Here is a 24,722-nt window from a genome sequence, read left to right as displayed (position 1 = left end):
ATAGTAATGTAAGTATACTAAGTAAACATATAACCAGTGCAAAGCGTATGGATTATAAGTAAATTATTAGTTTCTCAATCTTGACCTTACTGTCCTCAACAAATATTTGAATATCGATCCTATCAATTTCTTAATTCATAGTTATTATGTACCTGTTTTCAAGATAAAGCCTATGGGGGATATATATTTCTTGTTCAGTAGGTTCTATCTAATATTGGCGTTATCCTCTTAGAATTTTTTTTTTCAATTTTGAAAATTTAAGTACCCCCCCCCCCTCCCCCCCTCCGACAACGACGAACAACTATTTTAGGTTAGGTTTTAGTCTAGGGAGCCGAGCGCTGCGGCCAGAGTTCATAGATCGTTATTGGGGGGGGGGGGGGAGGGGGTAATCAAATTTTCAAAATTAAAAAGAAATTTTCTAAGAGGATAATACCCTAATATCTATACAATTTTTAAATAATCTTTGCTTTTCTTGTCATGATTATGCGGTAACTCCTAGTGAATGAAAATTGAACTTGAAATTTTTAAATCTAATTTTCTCAAAAACGGCTGATCTTTTTTTCGTATGTCATTCTTTCAATTTCCCTTCTTTTATGACCACTGAATATTTTCTTGATTTACTTTATTTGTTTGTCAATCCATGTTTTTAGTTCTTCCCTACTTACAGATGTTAACCTCCTTGTCAATTTATTGTTTGTGAGAGTTGTTTAGTTGTAGATATGGGGGAAATTAACTTTAGTGCCAAATTAAATTTGTTTTTGAAATTATTAACGATGATTCCTCTGATTAATAAGCATCTATTCTGTATATTATAACTTTGTTGATGACTTTCAATATTTTAGTGCCTCGTTACTTTTGGATGTTTCCTTGTTTCAGTGAAAATGTCCAACTTGGAAACTATCCCTCCTGATATCATCGAGTGGTTAGTGGCAGATAAACAGGTACTTGGTGCATTAAAGTAAAAGAATACAGAGGAAGGGGTTAAATAACTATATGTCCCCACCCCGAGGACCTTGTGCTGACTTTAAATTGGGTATTGAATATCAGCTAATAGCCTCGGAAATATTACCACAGCCAGGTCGCTACAAAAGAGCAGGAAGTAATTTGCTAGCTAACGAAAAAGTTCCCTAGCACTGGATGCAGGTAGTTTTCTGGGTTAAACATCTACACGTATACATTTATTCTTGATGCATCCCTCTTCTTCTTAATATGGTAGTTTCATGGAACAAAACTAAGATTGCAACATTGAAGCATAAAAGTAAACGGACAAAGTTTTGTTTATAGAATAGATCACTGGACATTTAAATCTTCGCAGGAAATTTTGTTTATGACAGCCAAGAAAATCGCACTTCCTTCACAATATTTCTGACATACGGACCGAGAAACAAACAAATAGAATTATAGAGTTGCTTTCTATTTTTTCAAACGCAATGTATTGATTTTATTTCATATCATTTCGATAATTTTTCTTTTTGACGGCGAAGCCACTTTTTAAAAGCAAAGCTTTTCTATAATTAGGGTCGGTCCGTCCGTCACAAACGGATAGCTTTTTTCGTTAATTTAGGCATTTTACAGTTGTCCTATCGATTTCAAACTTTGCATGGTGTTTCCTTTAGTAGTTAGGTACGATTTAGAAAGCGTAGCAACTCTATAATCATAACAAGAATGTCCGTACGTCCATTTTAAACATGTTGATTTTTTTTACTTTTTTAACAACAAATTTTTAAGTGATCTTATCATCCGATTGATCTGATTTTTGGTATGTTGATTACTGGGACAACAAAGTATAATGTTATAAGCAAAGCCACTCTATAATCAAGTCCTAAAAATGTAAGTATGTCCACAGACATTATCCCGTATCAAGCAATTTTTCAACAAATTTACTTACAATTTTGCTCCGATTCAAATACATTTATATTCTGATTATTCAGTTCTGACACTATATAAGTGTTAATGTCCGTTTGTCCTACCGTTTCAGTGCTTCGCTTTTATGGATGTTGTCATCCTTGTTAGATTTAGTTGTCTGGATGGTTTAGATATGACCATATTTTTTTCTTATTAGCAAATCTGTTAAAAATTAGTCATCTATTGCATAATATTGTTAGATGCGAAGCTACTCTATAAGAATGTTTAGGGTACATGATTTTCTCGGCTACTACTAAAAATAATCTTCTGCAACTTTTCCCATAAGAATCTAGTATATAATTGACTTGTTGGTAATGCGCAGGCGGATATTAAAGTTAAACCTGTTAAGGAAATATTTTATTTATTCGGCGGCTATTATAGATAAACGTCTTAAATTTTTGTGAAGATTATCCTGAATATTGATTATCTTCATAACAACTCATTTTTGTCTGTCAGTTATGCTCACTTTTCCTTTTCAACTGCTTGTAAGGTATCCTTGCTTTTATAGTTTGGAAATTAGCTTCCTAACCATGTTGTCATTTTTGTTTAAATTGCAGGTATCTTCATCATGGAGAGATGTGGCTAAGGCCCTGGATTTGACAAACTATATTCCAACCATAGGTAAATTAACTAATCTTGTTTAGTTTTGGATTTTCCTAGGAAGAGTTAAAGCAATGACAATTAATTTAATTTACTTCCTTTCATTTGGAAAACTTACCAGATACAAGACAAAATTAACTGGAATATTATAGAACTTACGAAATATTTTTTAATGCCTAAAAACCATCCTAAATTGTTAAACATACATAAACAATTGATAGTCTGTCAAAAAAAAATCATTTAGTCATTAAATAATACAAAATTAATTTTTTTCGTTTTGACTTTAGCAACGCCATCAACTTTAACACAGTGAAGAGGAGATACTAATTTAGTTCTAAAACACACAATTTTCAGATATAAAACATGATTAATACCTTAATCTCCTCCTTTAAACTTGCTTGACAATCTTAAACCTTTAAATCAACACATTTATTAATGTGTAGGAGTACAGCTCTTCACAAGTCATTTTTACCTGGAGGTCGATTGTGGAAAAACTCTGGCCTAATATCAAATTTATTTTTCATAAATGGAATAGTCTATACTTGAGTAAATTATGGTATCAATTCTAGATTGGCTACGTTATTCTAACTAGTTCTATAACTGATTAATCTGTTTCCAAAAATTTAGCTTTCTTTCTTTGAACTTCTAGCAAAGCTACTTTAAAACTAATTTTCTTTAAACCACAGGGTGTGTTTTAGTTAATTATGATAAAATATATCAACAGTAACAAAAAACTGTGGAGGTGCAAAATTGTTGTAATATTTTTGATAGCCACAGCCAGCGGCTGGTAGTTTGCAGCTTAACAGTTTTTTGTTATATTTTCTTATAATTAACCAAAACAAACCCCCCTCCCCCCCCAAAAAAAAAGATTACATGTTCAATATTACAAGTTTAGCTGAATAATTGCACCAGTGATCAGCCGTCAAACCACCAAATGAAAAGTTTTGCAGAATATTTCTAGACTGATCCATAGTATTAAAATTCAGAGCTCTATCTTATATATGGGCCTCAGAGCACATTGTTACTGTGAAATTGTACAACCCCCCTCCCCCTTTTTAAAGTTTTATAAAGACTAAGAGTTATTCTAAATGTTTTAAATTACAAATCCACTTATAAATACAGAATTTTGACACTATACTGTTAAATAAAAAAACAAGATTCACAACATCCATAGGTAGCGAAGCACAAAATTTATTGTGAAATAGACAAACAGACAAAGTGAGTTATAGAGCTGATTATCTGTTATCACAAGAAAGAAAAGAAAGAGCAGTCTTACCATTACGGATGTGTTATACCTAATTATGCTCCATATTTATGTGAATAGCTACAAGAATTTTTAGCCTTCTATCTTTTACAGGAGCTGAGAAAATCATGGTTCCCCCCCCCCCCATCATTTTGTCTCTAACAGACGGACTGATTGATGGACATTTCAAATTTTAGAGTAGCTTTGCTACTAAAAAAAAATAATACATTGAGAAAATCAGTTGTGAAAAATATAAGCGGCTTAAAAGCAGTCCGACTGCTATGAATGTTTCATACCTAATTATGCTCCATATTGATTGAATGTTTACAAGAAGTTTCAGCCTTCTATCTATTATAACGGACATTTTAAATTATAGAGTAGCTTTGCTACTAAAAATAATAATACATTGTTAAATCTTATTTAATAAGGATGACAGTATCCATTAAAGCGAAGCCCTTAAAATAAAAAAGAAATTTATGTAAAATCATGGTTGCCGTTTAATATTGTAATATTTTCTATACCTTATATTAAACATATTGAGCTGTGAAGCATATCATGGATGCTTATATTCATCAAAAAAATTTAATTTTTGTTTAGGAAGGCCTAAACAGCTATTTGTTAAATCATTTTATCATTCTGACAAGAAAAACAAGTACAAATAAGTTCAAAGAAAGAAAGCTAGATTTTTTGAAACAGATTAATCAGTTATAGAACTAGTTAGAATAACGTAGCCAATCTAGAATTGATACAATAATTTACTCAAGTATAGACTATTCCATTTATGAAAAAAAAATTATATTAGGCCAGGGTTTTTCCACAATCGACCTCCAGGTAAAAATGACTTGTGAAGAGCTGTACTTCTACACATTAATAAATGTGTTGATTTAAAGGTTTTCGATTGTCAAGCAAGTTTAAAGGAAAAAGTTAAGGTATAAAATTCATGTCAACCCTGGAAATTGTTCAAATGAGAACAAAAATACGGTTTTAACATTTTTGTGTTGGCAGCCATGGCCTCACCTAAGATGATAAGAAAAAATTAAAATTTTCTTTATATTTATAAAAAAAAAGGTAAGATTTAATAACAAAATATTAATTGTTAGTGTATTTTTAACAATTTGGGATAATTTTAAGGTATTATTTTCCTGTATTAACATGTATTTTCCTTTCATACCCAAAGTAGAAACAACACTTGTCTTTTGGGGAAGTTTAATGTGTTGGGCAATGTCGTTTAACTTTAGAGCTATCATAATTTTGATAAATATCAGTAAAACTAAACAATCTTTTATATAAAATTTAAAAGATAGTTATGAAAAAGGTATAAAGGTGTAAAAAAGAACTTAATAAATAATTCCTATAAAGCTTAGATTATTTCTTTTAGAAGCCAGAAGACAAGTTCAAAAGATAAATGTGGATTCAGCTTCCAAATCAGTTAGAGGTCCACCAAGGAATAATTCGCAGAAATTGGCGGATATTCTTAAACTCTGGCAAATATTATACAAGGAAAGCATTTTTGTAAAATAAAACTGTCAAAAACAATAATTTTCTATTCTAATGAATAAGGGATAAATATATTTATATTAATTGAAGTACAGTTATTAGAGCATATTCATTTTCAAAAATAGTACAGCAGAGAAGGAATTATATAATATCATTATAAATAATTACCTCATTTGGTAGCCTAATAAAACATATTTTATTAGTAGCAGGGAATTTTTTAAATTTACACATAAAAATATATGGTTCTAAGGTTCAATAGAAACTTTTATAAGTCATTCTATATACCTCCATTGAATCGATGCTAAAGAAAATTATCTATAAAATTTTAATAATATTCTCTTTATCTTCAGGAGACATACAACATTCCGAATTTGCTAAAAGTTTTAGATACAATGGTATATTATTTCTAGTAGTAAGAAAGCTACTCTATAAGTCTTATGAGTATTCAGTTGTGTCTCACTGTGACAATAGTGAATATTATTACAATTGCTGCTGCTGCGGTTAAATTTCCAAAAAAAAAATTAAATATGTTTCTGTGGCTGTCTTAGCTATCGATTAATTCTTGAAAAATAATATTAATAAAAATCTACATAATGTTAAAATGTTAACAAATAAACTAAGATGCATGCAAGAATAAAAAAGTTACATAAGATATTTATTAGACTTAACATAAACAAGAAAAAAATTATGTGATGATTAATTAATGATCATGTGTAAGTTATAATTTTATAAAATTTTATCATGCAGTCATGCATTTTTCTTATAAACATTTATCAAAGAAACATAAGGCGTATTGAATTATGACCTTTTAATGTAGTCAATAAATATCTATAGTAGAGGATTCTTTGTAAAATTACAAACAAAAATTGATAACTCATAAATGAGTTGTCGACACTTCCTAAAGAAATTTTCGTATTTAAAATAGTTTTCAATAACAACTTTTTAAATATAAATTTTAAGAAAGATTTCTTCTTTATTTTTATGGTGCAATATGCATTTTTACAATGATAAAAAAGTGTGTAACATCACTTGATAACCTGGGATTGTGCAGGATGGTTATAACTTTTTATTAGCATTGGTATTAGGTAGAACACCTTAGTTTTGTATCATTTTACCCATTTATTGTGACTATGAGCAGGGCTTTAGAGATATGTACGAGTGGGTGAGGATAATGTCTGGTCTCACACTCACACATCAACAAATAGAACTACTTGTAATAGCCCAGGTAACAATTAGATATGTTGAAATTTATTTTCTTTCTAAATTAATTCATTATATTTACAAATTCTATACACATATGGGTATCAATAGTACTTTGCTTAATTTAAAATATGCATTTACAATAGTTTTTTTTATTTAGAATAACTCCAGGCCTGTTTCTGCTAGGAGTGAGTATTTAGGTAATTGCAACGAGTAATAGATATTCACTTAAGTCAACTAAACTGAGTTTTCCGATTTTCTGACACAACCAGAAGGAATACAGAAATAGTTATTTCTCGCATCGTATTATAAACGGATTTCCGCGGATATAGAATGTATAATTAAAAGATTAAAACTATTTTTTTTAGCCCCTTGGTGCCGGAGGCACCGGCTAAAAAAACTGGTTTTAATCTTTTGATTGTACATTTTTATATTCGTAGAAAGCTGGATATAATACGATGCTAGACATAGTTTTTTCGTATGGATGAGAACCGGTTCCTATCCATCGGATTCGAATGAATACGAGAAAATGCATTATATATCCGTGTTCTTTGTGAAAATAGATACATCAATAACAATGTTTAAATACTGATAGATATAAAGAACTAGTGTTTTATTATAACAAAGGGTTTGATTTATATTTTGACAATTCTTATTAAAATAAAATGTTGTTTGTTAATATGTTGCAGAATTATTTTATTCTAGGTATAAATCTACTTAAAAAGCCATAAATATTAGCATAAATAATCATTACATAAACTTTTAAAGATTTTCATCTAAAAAATGTAATGTTGTCTTAGGATATATTCAAAAATACCTTTTATAATAATGATGTATTTTACAGAGAACAATCTATAATTATTTTTTAAAAGCGAAGAATTTCTATAATTAGGGTCGGTCCGTCTGTCAATACATCACGGACAGATAGGTCTTTTCGTTCATTTAAATAGATTACAATTTTCCTATCGATTCCAAACTTTGCATGGTGATTCTTGTAGTAGTTGGTACGGTTTAGAAAGCGTAGAAACTCTCTAAACGTTTTGATTTTTAACTTTTTAACAACAAATTTTATGTGATAAAATTATCCGATTGATATGATTTTTGGAATACTGATTTATATGACAACAAAGTAGAATGTTATAAGCGAAGCATCTCTATAGTCAAGTCCTTAAAAAGTAAGTATGTCCTTTAACAATAACCTGTACTTAAGCAGTTTTTTTTAACAAATCTACTTACAATTTTTTCGATTTTTTACATTTATATTCTGATTTTTCAGTTCTGACACTCTACAAGTGTTAATGTTCGTTGGTCTCACATTTTCAGAGCTTCGCTTTTTGGTTGTTGTCATCCTTGTTTTACAAATAAAATAAAATCTGCAATAATATAACTCAAGAGAGTGCGTAGGGAAATTGTAAATTTTGTATAAATTTGAATAAATGTATATGTCTCTTTTTAGTGCCGCCCAGGAGTAAATTATCATCCCAATACTTTTCTTTACCAAATTCACCAAGGTTATAAACTTGAAAATTTTCAATGTCAAACTGTTGTTAATAAATAATATTTATTGAGTAATACTAAATTCTATTTAGATATACTCCACGCAGTTCTAGGCCGGCATCACAATTATGGTAATATTAAAAATATTATATAATATATTTGATTTACCAAAAGCATATTATCAAAAAGGTCGATAAATTGTTAATAATCTATTTTCAAATGTTTCATACTTCCAATTGTAAAAAGAAGGTTCATTTCATCATCATTTTAAAAACTGCTTGTACTAATATTTTTTACAAAACTCTAACTTCAAAATCTGTTAGATAATTGGCTTATGCAATGGAAACAATTAACTCCCTATAGATCTTTTAACAAAAGTTATTTAATTTTAAAGAATAAAACTGAGATTTTGTATGTGCGTGTTTACTGTATTCACTGTGGAATAAATTGACAAAATTATATCAATTGGATAAGAGTTTGTTTAAATCTTTTTACCTAAGAATAAACATACAATATTTGAGAAAAATATTACTGTCAAGTTATTTTATTAACTTTTCTTATTAAAATTCGCTTGTCTTTTTAATCAATTTCTACCCCCCCCCCCCCCCCCAAATAACCTTATAACTTTTTAAAGTTTGTTGGTAATAGAACACCCCTAATAAAAGGTATCTCAGACACATCCAGAATAACATTGTGAGGCTTTAGACTCAAAAGTACTTAACCTAGAATGTTGAATCATTTATATTAAAGCTAGACAGTATAATCCTTTTTGTATCAATTTTAAACTTTAAGTTGAAGATATTTATATAGTCATCCTGATTTGTCATATTCACGACACATTGTTATATATTTATCATAAACTGTAAATTATATTTCTTTCAAATTTTTATAAAATTTTCCTGTGTTTTTTTAAACAATATTCCACAGTGATTGAATAAAAATTTGTGTATGTTATGTTGAAATATTTGGTTGACAGGAATGTAGAAGAGAGAGGCACTGTCAATAATTTCAAAACAAAGGACCAAGGAAATTTAAATGAAATTTTTTGTGACATTCTTTAAGATACACAAGTAAAATTTATTTAATGCATTCGATTTTTATACTACTGCAGCTATAAAAAAAGAATATTTAGCATTATTCAGGATGTTACAACGATTTAGCTAGAAAAATAGTTTAGTTATACAGATTTCATTTTCTTTATTGACAAGGGGTTTTCAAAACTTTATACAGACCATCTGAATCTACAAAAACAAAACTACTAGAAGATGAAAGGTATTTTGGGTATAGTCCCTTTCGTGACATCGCACCTTAAGGGGCGATTCTTTGTATTTTCACAGTAGGTTTTCTCATATTTCTAGCCCCTGCGGGGAACTCTAACTCTGCGGGGCCAATTACCTAACCCTGTGGTGCAATCACCTAACCCAATATAACATAACCTAACCTAAAATAATCTATTTTAAAATTACAACAAATCGCCCCTTAAGTTGCGATGTCACGAAAGGGACTATTCCCGGTATTTTTGATTTATTCTAACTAATATTTTATAATATATGTTTTTTTATGTTTTTTTTAAAGTACTCACCAAACCTTCCATTTTCTATTTTCCTGTAAATCAAATATAAAAGGATTTGTTTCCAAAATAGATTGATGTAAAATTTTTGATGGACAATATCACTTGTGTTACACAATCTTTACCAGATAAGAAATTGATCCGAAAAAGATATTTCAAATGTTCTTTTCAGAAAAGAAATACCTGTGAAATAAATTTATATTCTGTTTACTAAAGTAATAGATTGTGTGTCTGTCAATCAAGTCAGTAAAGTCTTAAAACTGATCTAAATTTTCATGAATGATTAATTTTAGTTCTTGGCAAATAAATTTATTAAAATTTACTCAACTTAACAAAATGTTCCCGTTGATACTAAGAAATGTCCCCTATAGTATAAAATAATTAAAACAAATAAATACACCTCGTCCTCTCTCAAAGCATACACTAGAAAAAGTTTACAAAGTGCAGCCATTTATAAAGAATTATATTTGTTTAAGTAAACCAGAAACGGATGATAGAAAAATGTTTACAAAAGAAACATGTAGAAAAGATCCAAAGATAGAAATAGAAATTTCTCCGCCCTATAATGAAAGTTCGACACTGAGGAAAGAAAATATCTGTAATAGACTAAATAAAAGATACAGTTCTGGTATTGAATACAGGTTAGCAAATTTTTTTATTTATCAATAAAATTTGTAAACGCACCAATAAATGAATTCTAATGGAGGCTATATCCGTTCTAAATTGCTCAAATACAACCTATATTTACTGATTTTCAATTAACCAGAGACGTTTAGAAAATAAACTAATAAATATAGACAACTACCTACAACGTTAGAGTATTGCATTCCATTACAAGCGGATGATCACTCAAAATCGAAGGAGAATCCTGCCCCAATAAGGTAATAGGGGATAAAAATACATCCCCGTAATATTAAGACATATAAATACCTTGAATTTGTAATAAAGTGTGAAAAAATCGTGTTAATTCACCAGTCAAAGAACGCTTTCTTGACCATTGAGTAATAAGTATATTGATTAGAATCTACTCCCCTGACAATAAAATTACACCCTTAGTTATGGTTTGTCAAAATTCTTGGGTTTGCTTCGCGCTCCCACTTGGCATAACCCTGGATCAAACCTGTATTCCTTTTAATTTAAGTGATTTTTTAGATGCGAAACTAATCTATAAATGTCCTCTCTTACCATCTCATTATTCTTCTTTTCTTTAATCTATTGACAGGCCAGTTCCTATCTCAAAAATATTTAGGACTTGTGCTACTTCAAAACTGTTCTTGTTTGCTTTTTATTCCTTGTTTTCTTTCTGTTTTTTTTCTTTTTGTTTCTCTTCTTTTTTCTTTCTTTCTCTGTAATTCTTAGTCTTTGTATTAAGGTACTTCTTACGATTATGAAATATAATTTTAGATGGGAAGAGAAATACTCTTTGGAGAGTAATTACAAGAAATGGTCAAACCAAAGAAAAAAATCTGATTCCGAAATTCTACAGAAAGGTGAAATATTCATGTATGAACCATCCACAGCGTCCAGCCAGTTGGAAATTTTAAAATCTTCAGGCTAAAGGCTTTCGGATTCAAATGCCCACCAACTAAAAAAAATATACTCTAGCTATAAATGCAGCTGAAGGTTTCAAACTATATGGCGGGTGGGTTTCGTCATCTCCCTTAAAAAAGTTTTTCTAATCACTAAATCGAAACTAGTAATAGTGTCTAACTTTTTATCTTTGTGACGTAACAAAAATCGAAGGATGGGAGGGGAGGTGGGAAAGGAAACCCCTAAAAGGAGATGGATTTTTGTTACGTCACAAAGATAAAAAGTTAGACACTATTACTAGGTTCACTAAATCGATAAAAATCTAAATTTCGGTAAAGTTTGTGTCTTGGGCAGGTTTTTAGGTAGCTTAACAGGCAAGGGGCGCAGTTGTTAGTCATAAATCAATAATTTTTTTGTTTTGAGGTATAATCTGGTATGGTGATAAGCAACCAGTGTCAAGAGATAAATATTTTGACAATTTAATTTCTGTCATTGAGGAGGCTTCTAACAGTCTTCAAGTTTAATTTTATCCCAATAATTGTGTCAGTATATAGTACATATATGATATCATATTTAATTGTTGTAAAATTGAAATGTCAAACATCTAATCAAATATATATACGTTTGTTTTATTTATTTCTTTTTTCTATTCATTTTGTCACTTGTTATATACAGCTTAGCTACCTTACTAAAATATTTTCTATATAACACGCAAAGCTTAAATTCCTTTACTGACAGCAACATAGGCCAAAGGTTTGTTAGTTGTTGATAAGAGGCAAATTGTGTGTCTGTTTATGTGGTTTTACCGAAGAATCTCATTAATTACAAGACAAAAGTCTGACTCTACTTTACTATTACAGCTGGAAGGAAGGAGAATAATATATTTTCCCTCTTTCCTAATTTGAGTATTAAAAATTTATGTCAAACATTGATTTATAAAATTTTGGGATCCGCTTTATTTGAAGTGGTTAGCCTTGTTATATTAGAAAACACTTTTTGCAATTGTTTGGAAGAAAAGAAAAGAATTTCAGTATGAAATTGATGTGAAGGAACTTGGAAGAGATTTAAAACATTTAAATATTTAATGATTTGAAATGTAATAAGATAAAAGATTAACTTTTTTAAACCTTACTTTATACTACTACGAAGCTGTCAAGATAAATTTACGTTTCCTTAACTTATATTTCCCCAGGAGAAATCATTACAAAAGTTTTCAAAAGATTTAACCCTGACACTAGGTTTTAAGTAAAATATGTGACAAAATAATCCCCCAAGCAACTATTTATAGCTGAATTATTATATAATGAAATCAGGGAGTAAGGGAGGGGACAATGGGCAATTAATTCAATTTAAGAGGGTTCGCTGAAAAGCAACGAAAACCAGATTTTTCAAGAAAATTTTACCAAAATTGTAAGGGGATCATGGTAACCTAATTTAGAACAAAATTAGTTCTAAGAAAAAAATCATTTACTTGAAAATTAAATTATCAACACATCACAATGTAGTAAACATTCTGTAATTAATCACTAGAAAAATCTTGTTTAAACCACCCTCAACCCTTCTAATATATTTATAACTGACCCCAAAATTCAAGCGGTTCTTAGATTATTTAATACATAAATATCACAGTAGAGTTTCTATACATGAAAAGACATTTTCTTGGGAAAAAATATTTGTTAAAACCAGCGATAAAAAACAAACTTTTCTGTCTGCATATTCAAAACTAACTCAGCTGGTTAGCGGGGCATTGATGCGCAAGTCCCCAAAATCAGTAAGAATCTGCTGTATTCGTGCACATTCCCTTTAAGCCAGTCCCCAAAGTCTGAGACTACTTAAAAATTGAATATTCGATCCATTGTCCCCTCCCTTACTCCCTGTAATGAAATACGTAATGTGAAACGTAATTTTAATGATTATTTTCTGTTAGGTTAGTAGGAATAAGGCCATGCAGGATTAAAGCCACTGCAAGTGATATAAATAAGTAATTCCCCCCAAAAAAGGATGGGGGTTTAGTGCTTAATTTGGTTTGAAACTCAAATTTCGAAACAAAATTGTTGTAATATACTGTGTTCTTTTTGGCCAAATTAAGCGATGATCTGTTGAACTGCATAAATGTATTCTCATCAATTTATTAATATTTATTGTAAAAACAGAACTAATAGCTGTAAAAGCATTTTCTCTCATAATCTTAAGGAGAGACGGGAAAAAGTAGCTTTAGTATAACCAAAGTGCGGTTAATTGTAAAAAAAGAAATTATTCAGTTTTTTTGTGCTTATCTATATCAATACCATCCCACCCCCCCCCCCCCTCCCCCTCCTTATTTCAAATTTGTTCAAAATTTAGAAGGAGTTTAAAGTGATCCAGAATTAGGTTGAAAGCAAGCATCGGTTTATTATCCCTTAATGTAAAATTTGTAAAAACACAAAACCTCGTAATAATTTTGTTCCGTCGATGTTTATTTTTAAGAAGTAGTCATCTTTTTTTATAAATATTTTATTACAGTTCAAAAAATTATATATTAGATAAAATATTGGAATGTTATGTCACTAAGCTCACAAGTATCGATGCATATAATACCCGCATCCATTGTGACACTATTTGTTGGCGTGTAGTTTGGTATTCGCTTTGGGAAACTCTCTGTAAGCTTTAAGTATAAAAAGAATGAAAATATCCATAATTAGCGAAGCACTAAAAAATCTTGGAATGGACAAACAGACAGTGAATTATCAAGCAAATGTTAAGTAGCCATAAAAAAGAGGAAGAAGGACAAACTAATAGAAGATTATGATTAAAAGAAATCACGAAAGAAATATAATGACCCACACGGATTAAATAAGTTGTATATTAAAATTTACATTTACAAAAGTAGGCGATCTGTCTTCAAAAAAGCAGAGAAAATAAAAATATTTGAAAAACTAAAAATTAAGTTACTTGTCCCTTAATCTACGAACACAAAACTTCATTAGAATGGCGGGAAATCATGTGGAAATCAGTAAAAATAACTAACTAACTTTAATACCAATTGAATAGATATAATTTCCCCAGCGTTACAGACAGATGGACAGACACAGTTAGTCTGCCATGAATCAGATTTCATATACATTACTCAAATATGATTCATGATAATAGGAATGCCGACAAAAAATCTAAGGTCTAGTTTTAATAGCAACAGAGTTAATCTCAGTAGCCCCATAGCATTACGGACGGACGAACTGACAAAGTGAATTATAATTTACGCGACTAAACAGGAAAAGTGAATTATAGAATAATTTCCCTACTAAATACATAGAAAGTGGGTGGGTGAGGTCTACAGATGGTTCTAAATCAAAAGAAACATTGTAAATATTATTTCAAAGATAATTGACCAAGCAATGGAATTCCAAATTTTGGTGATATAAATACACCAATTATAAATTATCCTGCAATCATAAAGTAGACAGGACAAATATTAAATTCTGAAATACCAGATGACGGAGATTTTTACAGTTGTCAATTAACACAGGTTTAGTTGTCAATAGTTCCTTCAATTAGCATTCAGTATAATTATTAGGCCTCTCTCCGGAGAAGTTGGGAAATCCGGAAAGATAAAACCAAACTCGGAGCCAGGGAACCAACCATGACCGGTGTTTATTCATTACATCAAACTTTGAACAGAGTTGTCCTTTTTCTTTCAATGTTTTAAAATTGAAACATAGATTTTTTCTATAGTTGAGATATTCCGTCACAATGTTTATGCAAAAATTATTGTGATCCATATGAAGACTTTTTATGCAATGAAGTAAAATGTGTAAAGAAATCTATATGCTATAACAAATCTAACATATAGTTTTGTTTTTTAAAATTATTGATATGACTCATTTAATTATCCAACCAGAAAATTAATAAACACTAAATTTCCAAAAATGTTTCACATTTGTGCACAATTTTTTATTGTAATCCTATAATATAAAGTAGTAAGGTTTTTTACTAAGGATAAAGATTTCGGAAAATGCTTGCACGAAGTGGGTTTACTTTTTAGGGAAGCTTGATAAGTGTTTTGGGTGATTTAAGGCTATTTATGTGACCAAACAGACAGCGTATGCTAGATGATAGGGGCGAAGTCACTAGTAAATATTTAAATAATTGTTTGTTTTCATATTTTTGCAAAGCTACATGATATAAATGTAGATATGGCCAATCCAATTTTTTAAAGTCTGAGTTCAATTTACTTTTTACCCTAAATTTAGTAAGAAAAGTCTAAATTAACCTTACAATGTCAGGAAAGTGATTTATAAAGTAATAATAAAGCTTACAAAATCATATAAAATAAGCCTCAAATATTGTTGTAGCATACATCTATGAACATTAAATGAACAAACATCATAAATTTTTTTATCGTATAAAATGTATTTAAGTATTTTATCTAACACAGGAAGTTCGCTATAATTTGATGCATTGCTAACATTATATTTTACTGCAGGATTACTAGTCCTCCTACCTTAAGAGGAGTCTACAGTCCCCTAACACGGTAAAGAACACCTACCTCGATTTTAGTGCATGCCACTGTTTCGTTTTACTTAACTCTGAATGTATGTTTTACACCCCTAAATGCTTCAATAAATACAGGGTGTTTTTTTAATAAGTTAAAAGTATTGCTTAATTTAACCCACTTGCCATTGACAGAAATTAATAATCTATATCTTAATTTCTTCATTGATGTGGGGCATTTTGTATGAGAAAAAAATATTTGGCGATTTTTAACAAATTCTGCCTTAAAAACCGGTTTTTCCAAAGTACCTATTTTGGAAGTTTTTTGGATCATGACTAATTTAAAGGGTTTTTAAAAATGCGTACATTTTTAAAAATCAAATAGCGCGGCTTGTGTTAATAGTAGAAAAATGTTATGCATATCGTTAGAATCGTCATAAACTCTAGTTTTCAGGTGTTTAAGAACAATTCCTGTGCTACGTATAGTTTAGGAGCTACGTGGTAAAATGTTCCAACTTACTTAAAATTTTCAACATTTCTCACATTTTCCAATGTAGCTTCTATACTACAAATAACCTATATGTGTTACATATATTTCCAAAAACTAGAGTTTATGACAATTCTAACGGTATGCGTCACATTTTTCTACTATTAACACAAGCCGCGCAATTTGATTTTTTAAAATGTACACATTTTTGCACACTCTTTAAATTAGTCATGATCCAAAAATCTTCCAAAAATAGGTACTTTGAAAAACTGGTTTTTAAGGCAGAATTTGTTGAAAATCGCCAAATATTTTTTTCTCATACAAAATGCCCCACATCAATGAAGAAATTAAGATATAGATTATTAATTTCTTTCAATGGCAAGTGGGTTAAATTAAGCAATACTTTTAACTTATTAAAAAAAAACACCCTGTACATGATTATAGATGTGTAATCCAGACAACTACCTGGCCTAAATGATGAAAACCCTATGCGTTTCCTAGCAAATTGCTTTCTGTTCTTTTGTAGAGTCTCGGCTGGTTTATATTTACGATGCTATTGGCTGATTTCAAATACCCAATACAGGGTCGGCAAATGGTCCCCGTTTCGTGGGTAAAGTTAGTGCTACATAAACCTCTATTGATCTATTTTAATGCTCCCCCCACCCAGATTTGGGTTTTATAGGGGTTTCAAAATTTCAGAAAAAATTGCACGTTTGAATTTTTTTTGAAAATATTGTTCATGCAACCAAAATGGGTGTAGCTTTGTGTTGTGTATCATGCATGTAAAAGAGCCCTGTAGTAATAATTCTATTGATTTGTTTATGATAAATAGTTGCTAACCAATGTTCTATTTGCCAAGTTTAAGTTTAGCTATAATTATTTTAAAGTGTTAGACGAAAAAAATTTGTTACCCTTTAACCTGAAGATTTATAATAATGATTAGATTTGTGTAATTGGTTTTTTGTTGAGGACCCGGGGATTATGGTTTTTAATGCAATGAAAATGTGAACATATAGGGAGGGAGTAAAGAAGGGGCTGGAAAGTGCTAGACGGAAGAAAAAAAGGGAATGGGGAAATTGAAGAGTGAATCATTAAGCTGAGTGAGGCCTGATTTAAAAAACTATCTGTATATAATGTGCTCAGTCAAAGAGAAATTCTCAAAGTGTACAGACATCTGAGACATAAAGGTAGTTTTTATCATTTGTTTACTACTTAATAATATTTATACTTTATAGCTTTGAGGGAAATAAAAACATTTTGTATAAATAATGATTAATTTATAGGATGCTTAAACTGTTTGTTCTTGCTGTTTGTGTTGTGTTAGCCAGTGGACATGAAATTTATCCGGGTAACAACCCATTTTATTTTATTTTATTTATATACATACATTTATGTATCCTTCATGTATATCTTAAACCTCTCACTGTAAAACAGGTTATCCTAAGATATTCAATTTTTAAAATTAAATATACAAGCACTTGGATTGATTTAAAAACAAAATGACAAAGGTACACTTTTATTGATGCTCTGCAATAATCATTTTACTTTTTTTTTATTTGTACATTTATAATATATATAAGAGATATATTGATATAAAAAAGAAAGAGTTAATTTTATGGAGTATGAAATATAAATAAATTTCCTTACGTTTTAGGAAAATGTCCAGACTTTAATCCTATGAAAAACTTCAATTGGGAAAAGGTAACCTTTTTTTTAATCGGGAAATCAAAGCATGGGATTACATTAGGGAGTTAGTCACCCCTTTTCAACCATCTGCAACCTCCCTTACCTCACTAAGTGTTTATGATCTTTGCAAACACCTCATTTTGTATCTTTGTGCAAATCTCTGAATTTAATATATGTAGATCTTCATAAAATATTAGAAATTTTTTTTACTATCATGTCAATCAAACTAGGCATACAGGGTGGGGCAAATAAGACCGGACAAATTCTAACTTCTAAACAAATGAACATAAAATCGTCAATTTTAAAGATTTTATTGAATTTTAAAAACTGGCAAGCAAAATAGGTATATGACTATTAGATTATTCAATAAAATCGCTGCCAGCCTTAATCACCGCCTCTACCCGCCTCCTCAACCGCCGGCAGGTCCAGGTCAAAATGTACCTGTCCAAGATGGCGTAGTTCTCCTTGATAGTGGCAATGAGGGAGGTCTTGGTGGCATGGGCACGTCTATTGGTGCATGCTTCAAAGTAGCCCAAGGCCCAATAGTCCATTGAATTAAGATCGGACTGCTGGGAGGCCACATTTTCTTAGGAACGTGAGTAACCGCAGGATCCAAATTCGCCCAACTTTCAAGCTACCCTTATACAAGGAGGCTTTTATTTGGACCACAGTTGAGCTAGAACAACGTTTTTTTTACATTTTTAGAAATGGCATGAAGTTTCAGCTAGGCTTGTCAGCGCAACCCATAGTCTAAAATGAGTTTTTAAGTTCAATATGGGTCAGTGAAGTCAAGAACCGAGAAATTTTCACGGTTTTTGACGTTTTTTACATCTCAAAATCTGCCCCGTTTCACTTTGCTGGAGTACTACGGCCAAGCCATTTCAGATAGAGAGCTCTAGTCTTTTCTAGTGTCTTACTTATGTATCTGACAGTATCCCCAGCAAGTTACATAACTCTACCTCACGTACAGATGGGCTGAGGTCAGATTTAGTGGACCCTAGTCGAGAATCCAGTTTAAACCACCGGCGCATTTGGAATCTGCCTTGTTGAACATATGCGCGGCCAGCTCTTTGTACACGTCCATCTTCGTCCAACGATTTTTTTGTGCTAAAAGGTCATTACCTAAGCTTTTTATAGTGTGGTCGAATGTCCTGATTGGTCAAGTAGTTTTGGCGCTATGGCAGTTTAAAGTTTGTCCGGTCTTATTTGCCCCACCCTGTAGTTTATTTTAATTACTCTGTTATGTAACTTTGTAGATGCAAATATAGATAATATTGCCAGTAACAAAATCATGCAAATTCTAATCACAGATTTAATGCAACAATATTTAGTTTTCTGCTGATGTTTGGTATGTTACACAAAAATTTGATACCAAGTCAACTTGTCTTACTTATCAGTTTAAAACTGATAACCTTGGTTTCAAATCGGTAGAACAGGTAATTTACTAAAAGAGACATTTAAATACTCATTGTCATTTCTAACAAGAATGACAACATAAATAAGTAGCGAAGCTCAAAAAAAAACAGAAAACCCAAAAATTTGTATAATATATAATCATAAATCGGACAAATACGTTATAAATCAGACATAAAAAGCTAAGAAATATTAAAAATAAAAAGATATTTTTATTTTCATCTACAGACACAAGAAAGTTTAGTTGTCTGTAGAATAAAAGCTGAGAAAATCACGTCGCCTTAAAACGTATCACACGGACACCCTGAATGACATTTTTAATTATAGAGTAGCTTTGCAGAGAGTGTCAAAGTATTTCTATAGTCACTTATTTTTGCAATATCTGGGGAACTAAGAAATTTGCAACTGCATTTACATTCTTAATCTAGTTTCTTGAACATTAAATTACACTCAACATTTGTTAAGGGGCATTTAGATAAAATTCTTGTGTGGCTAAAGTATCCGCCGGATTATAACCAGTTCTTTTCTGTACTGAAAAAAAACATTTATCGTATAGTTTAAATAAAATTAAAATCAAATGGTCAACTAGGAACTTTTCTGATCCGTGTTGGTTTGAGAGGCCAACAAAACAGAAATTAATTCTTTCATTTACATTTTACTATCCGCGGACAACTGTACATAGTACTATACGATAAAAATATATTTTAGATTAGACAGCTTCCATTTAAAGATGCCATTGGTGTAGATCATGAATACAAGTAAGATTTATAATTCAACATTCTTTGTAATTCAAATGCAGTTATAGAAATATGCTATCCTTTTATTTAAAGTAGTAAGCTTTTTTGTCTGTAGCGAAGAATCTCATTAACCACTGAACCAATAAGGTTCTTTTAGGTCAGGGAAGGTCTATTAATTATTTTGAAGCAGGGTTTCGCCACCCTACTGTTATATGTTTGAATATTAATCTTCGTGTGGAATTAAGAAAACGAGTACCAACTTACTAAGTATGAAGAGAGGTGCTGAAGGGGGGAAATGATACAATGATAAGATTTAGGATATATCAAAATTGTTGTTAAGTCTTTATTGTTTGGAAAAATTATAAACATAACAACTATTCAGATATACTGGAAAGCTGTTTGTTCCACAAGAATCTGTTCCTTCAAACATGATTGTCAGGTTCCCTCTCAGTAAGTAATTATTTATATTTCCCTGCACAATTCTCTGTAACAAACTTGTTTTAAGCAAAGACTTTCCTATTAGTTGACTAATTCATTATAATGAATATGAAAGGATTTACTTTCTGTATTATAGTCTATTTTTTATAGTTTACTTTGGTTTGTTGTTCCAGCACAATAATATGTACATAATTAGATGCTATTGGTTCTGCCAGCTATACCGTTTTGGATACTGATTATGATACCTATGGTCTTCTCTGTACCTGCCAGGTATAATATTTTCCAGCTCAAAAATCCAATTATACATATATTTAAGCAATTCTTTAGTTGTGTGCCTCTGTGACTTAAAACTAAGGGTGGTGGATACGCCTTCCCTAATGTTCCACCTTCATACATTCATCTATGTCCACATTTACAGGATCTACATCTTCCTAATTGGAAGTGAAAGCAATTACTAATCTAAATCAAAAACATTAAAAAATATAAATCACTATGTACAAGATGATATCCATGATATATTATTTTATCTATGTATATTCCCCTAACCAAAAGACGTAAATTTCAGCAATTTACATTATAACTTTCTAAGGCTACCACCCTCCTGATGATAAAATAACACCCCTCTTGTTGTCTGTAATACCCCCTCAATTATGGTTTAAGGGTTGAGTGCCGTGCACCCCCATGACAAAGCCCTGTGCAAGCCACACTGGATGAATTTTGTGCTATTTAACGGAGATTGCGGTTAAAATATGGGCATTTTTTCAACACCCTAAAAATTTTGGAATTTAGCTGTCATACAAACATAGAGCAGTACAATGAAATTGTGCCTGGCCAAATTTTCTTTTGTGTTCTAATTAAAATCTGAAATTTAATTTTATTATGATTAGGCCATGGATCTGTTCATTACAACAGCTCACAGGATCTCCTGCTCAATTCTTCAGAGAACAGCTCAGGAAGATGAAGCTATTACTCAGAAGGTAGCAAAACCAAGACCATTTATAAAGCTTTACAAAGTGTCTCAAAAATCAGCCATGTGACGTCTTAAAAATGAGGGATGAGAGGAGAAGTAAGAAAGAAAACCCCTTAAAAAGAGATGGATAATCCCTTGACTTTACATGGCTGTTTTTTTAGACACTTTGTAAAGCTTCACCATTTATGTACAATACAATCGTATCTTTCTTATTGGTGCCTGTGTTTTAGTATATGAGTCTTTTAGTTTAAACGATTAACCAACTAATTAAATAGTTTTTTGAGCAGTACACACACATGATAATCATGATAATTTATATTCGTTTTATTACTTTAGTTGACAAGCCAGGTTCCTGAGAAGTATCTTCATGACTTTGATAAAATTGACCATGATGGCTGTGAATACAAGAGAGAAAAGGTAATTTAACTGTATGAATACTATACTAATATTAGATTTCCATAGATAGTTTAAACTCACTCTTTGTTGCTTGCCTATATTAAAGGGTGAGCAAAAAATGCGGCCCTTTTTAAAATTGAAATTACGCGGCCTGTGTTAATAGTAGTAAAAATGTTATGCATACCGTTAGAACCGCTATGAACTATACGTAGCACAGGGATCATTTTTATACTTCCAAAATCTAAAGTAAATAGCGGTTCTAACGATATGCGTAATATTTTTCTACTATTAAAACAAGCCGCGCAATTACAATTTTAACAAGATCCGCATTTTTTACTCACCTTTTAGTTAGATAGTTTAAAATGCATTAGAACGTTCTCAACAAAATCCTTATGTCCTTGTCGATCATAGTAATTGTTTAAGTTATACATTTGTTTGTTAAGGCCTGGAATATCGACGTAGACAAGATCTTATCTGGTGTTGGTGATGTAGATGATCAGGTACAAAATTTTAACATTTATTATACTACTCTTTAACAGCTTAATTCACAAATCTGTAATATGTTCATCAAAGGCTAAGAAGCAGCCTTTCTTTAAGGCTTTTCGGATAAAATTTTACGGTTTAGCTGTTATTTGATAGTTGCGACAAAAATTGTCAAACCAGTTTGGTTTTTAGAATGAAACTTTAAATTGTATATTGTCGACTATTGTGGGTACATTTTTTATTACCTCTAATCTAATCCTAGTAATTGTCACATGTCATTTAAAAATATTTAAAGAACTAACAATCTAATTTTTTGCATGATAAAACTTTTCCTAACTAAATTATGCACTAAAATTCATGATAAAATGTTTGACAATTCTAGGAGGTTGATTATTACAGTGACGAAACAAAATTTTACAACCCAAGCATAGAATTCAATCAATAACAAGTAATAATTTAATACTTTTCATTTTTAGCTTCTTGACATTGCTTCTGATGTTGCGACAAGCTTTGAAGGTAATTCAATAATTACATAGATTACATACATAATTGTTAAAAAGAAATTCCATTAGAAAAAAAATCTGTTCTTAAAATCAGTGTAATAAATAGCAGGGAAAAAGAAGTTATAGAAAAAGTAGCTTTATTTCTAACTGGGTAGTTGCACAAATTGTATTTTAATTTAAATTTATTGCACCTCATATTGTTTCCTATTCAATGCAATGGCTTAAACTACAATAATTACAGGGCATATTTAGAGAAAATGATTTTCATCTTGTAGTTTTCAAAAAATGAAGACTTGAAAATTATATTTTTGTGATGTATGCAACTTAATTGTATGTTTTGTTTTCACAATAAAAGCAGGATGACTATTTTTTGGTGGTTTACTTATTGTAATACAAAATTATTTGCAACCTTTTTTTTCTAAAAACGTGACTCTTATAATCACAAATATTGCATTTTTTGGATGCAATATTATCTTCAGGGCGGGCAAACCTATATTTATCATATTCTGTAAAGAACAAATCAAGATTACCAATAACCAAAATTCGTTAAATCCACTCAATCATTTATAACTTTTCTATAAAAATAATTAAATGATAGTAAACAATTTAATTTACAGCATCAACCTAATATGCATATAATATTTTTTACAATTTTAGGTTCAAGTGCCACTCTGGATGACTTAAAAAAGAAGGCAGAAAATTTGTAAACCCTTCAAAAATTTAAATAAAAGATAGACTTCAATAAATGTAGTTTTCTTTAATTTGTATTTCTGTATAAATGTCAATTTGACGTTTACGAGAGAAAGGCCTCTGAAAGTTTTAAGAATAAATCTTACATTGAATAATCTAATAATATTTTTTAGCTGACGCAGCCGATACTGCTCACAAGAAGCCGTGATTTTTTTAACTTGAACGGCTGCCGACCACTGTCGACAAAGTTTTAGTAAATTGTAGGATTCTAAGAATGTTTTGATTAACGTAGCTAGTTGGTAAATACTCAACCAGCGTAATATTGGAGGGGGGGGGGGGGCTCGGGGTGATGGGTGGATATGTTTTATTTAGTGCGGGAATGTGGCCCTTTACTGTTTTAAACAACTCCAAGGTTTGGAGAGAAATAATAACATTAAATGATTAATATTACTTTTTAAAAAGTTAAAGTAACTTTTTAAATAATGTTTTTTTACACATACTGTATGTAGTTGTCAGACCTTTTTGCTTAGTGCCTGGTGAACAAAAATTGCACACTGACAATTAGTGACTAAACTTACACACTCAATTTATTTTCTTATTCCACATTTTTTTGTTTACAAGTACTTGATAAATATCTTACAGGTCTGTATGTCTGACTAAAAACATTATTTCAACACATTCCTTGCATAAATTACATTCTAACAAATTTTCAAAGGTTAATACATAATACACTTTATCACTAAGTTTATTTATAAAACATGTTGTGCCTTCAGGAATCTGAAATGTTAAAGTTAAATTTTAGATTGCAAAAATATAAAACCTGGAAAATGCAAAAACCCAAGGTTCCTTTATGTTCGTTATTTATTATGCACATAGGTAGAAATATATATTTTGCTTTGTCCGTTTTCAAAACACAGGTCAAGGACAAATCTCACATTTAGGAGAAATATTTGTTTAGATTATTTTTATTTAATTTAACTCTAAAATCATAAATCACAAGTCCTAATTGTCAATATAATATTTTTATGTCCAAAGTACATATATGCTGTGTTAACAATTAACCTGAAAAAGGTAAATATGTGCAGCATATGGAACAAATAAGACAAAAAAAGCTTCTACTGTTATCATTGACTGGAAAAAGTTGACCACTTGCCAAAAAAAAGTTGTGTTAAAAAGTGGGACTAGGAGTAAGGTGTGACCTTTCTCGTAGTTTAGTACAGTTTAAATGAAAAACAGTTTGCAGTGCACTTTCATCATAAACTATCATGATATACATGAGTTTCGTTAAAAACAAGAAAACAATTTAATAGTTTTAACACAGTAATAAAATAAAACAAGTGTTTTTTCCAATAGCAGTTTAAAAAGAATGATTAGGGTACTAAGAATATGTAATGCAAAAGGATTGAGGGA

General features: G+C 30.5%; 2 protein-coding genes across 5 annotated transcripts; both read left to right on the top strand.

Annotated features, from left to right (window-relative positions):
• Positions 1 to 425: 425 nt before the first annotated feature.
• LOC145328609 (uncharacterized) lies at positions 426 to 11,674 on the top strand. 3 transcript variants are annotated; one of them, XR_013882526.1, is made up of 14 exons: positions 426 to 941; positions 2,463 to 2,526; positions 5,127 to 5,250; positions 5,598 to 5,640; positions 6,384 to 6,470; positions 6,606 to 6,645; positions 7,902 to 7,956; positions 8,035 to 8,073; positions 8,919 to 8,969; positions 9,152 to 9,214; positions 9,989 to 10,153; positions 10,330 to 10,393; positions 10,917 to 11,002; positions 11,466 to 11,518. XR_013882526.1 is itself a non-coding variant. In XM_080172355.1 (14 exons), exons 1-14 carry the CDS (start codon positions 882 to 884, stop codon positions 11,564 to 11,566), a joined length of 1,062 nt encoding a protein of 353 aa, XP_080028481.1. In that variant the 5' UTR covers positions 426 to 881; the 3' UTR covers positions 11,567 to 11,674. The 3 variants fall into 3 exon arrangements, 2 of the variants coding, with proteins under 2 accessions (XP_080028481.1, XP_080028482.1); XM_080172355.1 differs by having other exon boundaries at positions 10,310 to 10,393; positions 11,466 to 11,674; XM_080172356.1 differs by lacking the exon at positions 10,330 to 10,393 and having other exon boundaries at positions 11,466 to 11,674.
• A 5,157-nt stretch (positions 11,675 to 16,831) lies between these two features.
• Positions 16,832 to 23,383, top strand: LOC145328610 (uncharacterized). 2 transcript variants are annotated; one of them, XM_080172357.1, is made up of 12 exons: positions 16,832 to 17,183; positions 17,280 to 17,344; positions 17,651 to 17,697; positions 19,014 to 19,118; positions 19,804 to 19,853; positions 20,215 to 20,282; positions 20,467 to 20,540; positions 21,158 to 21,247; positions 21,577 to 21,657; positions 22,080 to 22,136; positions 22,596 to 22,635; positions 23,280 to 23,383. In XM_080172357.1, the coding sequence occupies exons 2-12, from the start codon at positions 17,281 to 17,283 to the stop codon at positions 23,327 to 23,329; spliced, it is 726 nt and encodes a 241-aa protein (XP_080028483.1). In that variant the 5' UTR covers positions 16,832 to 17,183; position 17,280; the 3' UTR covers positions 23,330 to 23,383. The 2 variants fall into 2 exon arrangements, with proteins under 2 accessions (XP_080028483.1, XP_080028484.1); XM_080172358.1 differs by lacking the exon at positions 22,596 to 22,635 and adding an exon at positions 22,502 to 22,567 and having other exon boundaries at positions 17,070 to 17,183.
• Positions 23,384 to 24,722: the final 1,339 nt, after the last annotated feature.

This window comes from Acartia tonsa, chromosome 9 (genome assembly GCF_053477335.1).
Source record: "Acartia tonsa isolate MP-2025a chromosome 9, ASM5347733v1, whole genome shotgun sequence".
In the NCBI taxonomy this organism is placed as follows: domain Eukaryota; kingdom Metazoa; phylum Arthropoda; class Copepoda; order Calanoida; family Acartiidae; genus Acartia; species Acartia tonsa.
Note: the sequence above shows the minus strand (reverse complement) of the source record. Positions and strands in the feature narration are given on the sequence as shown.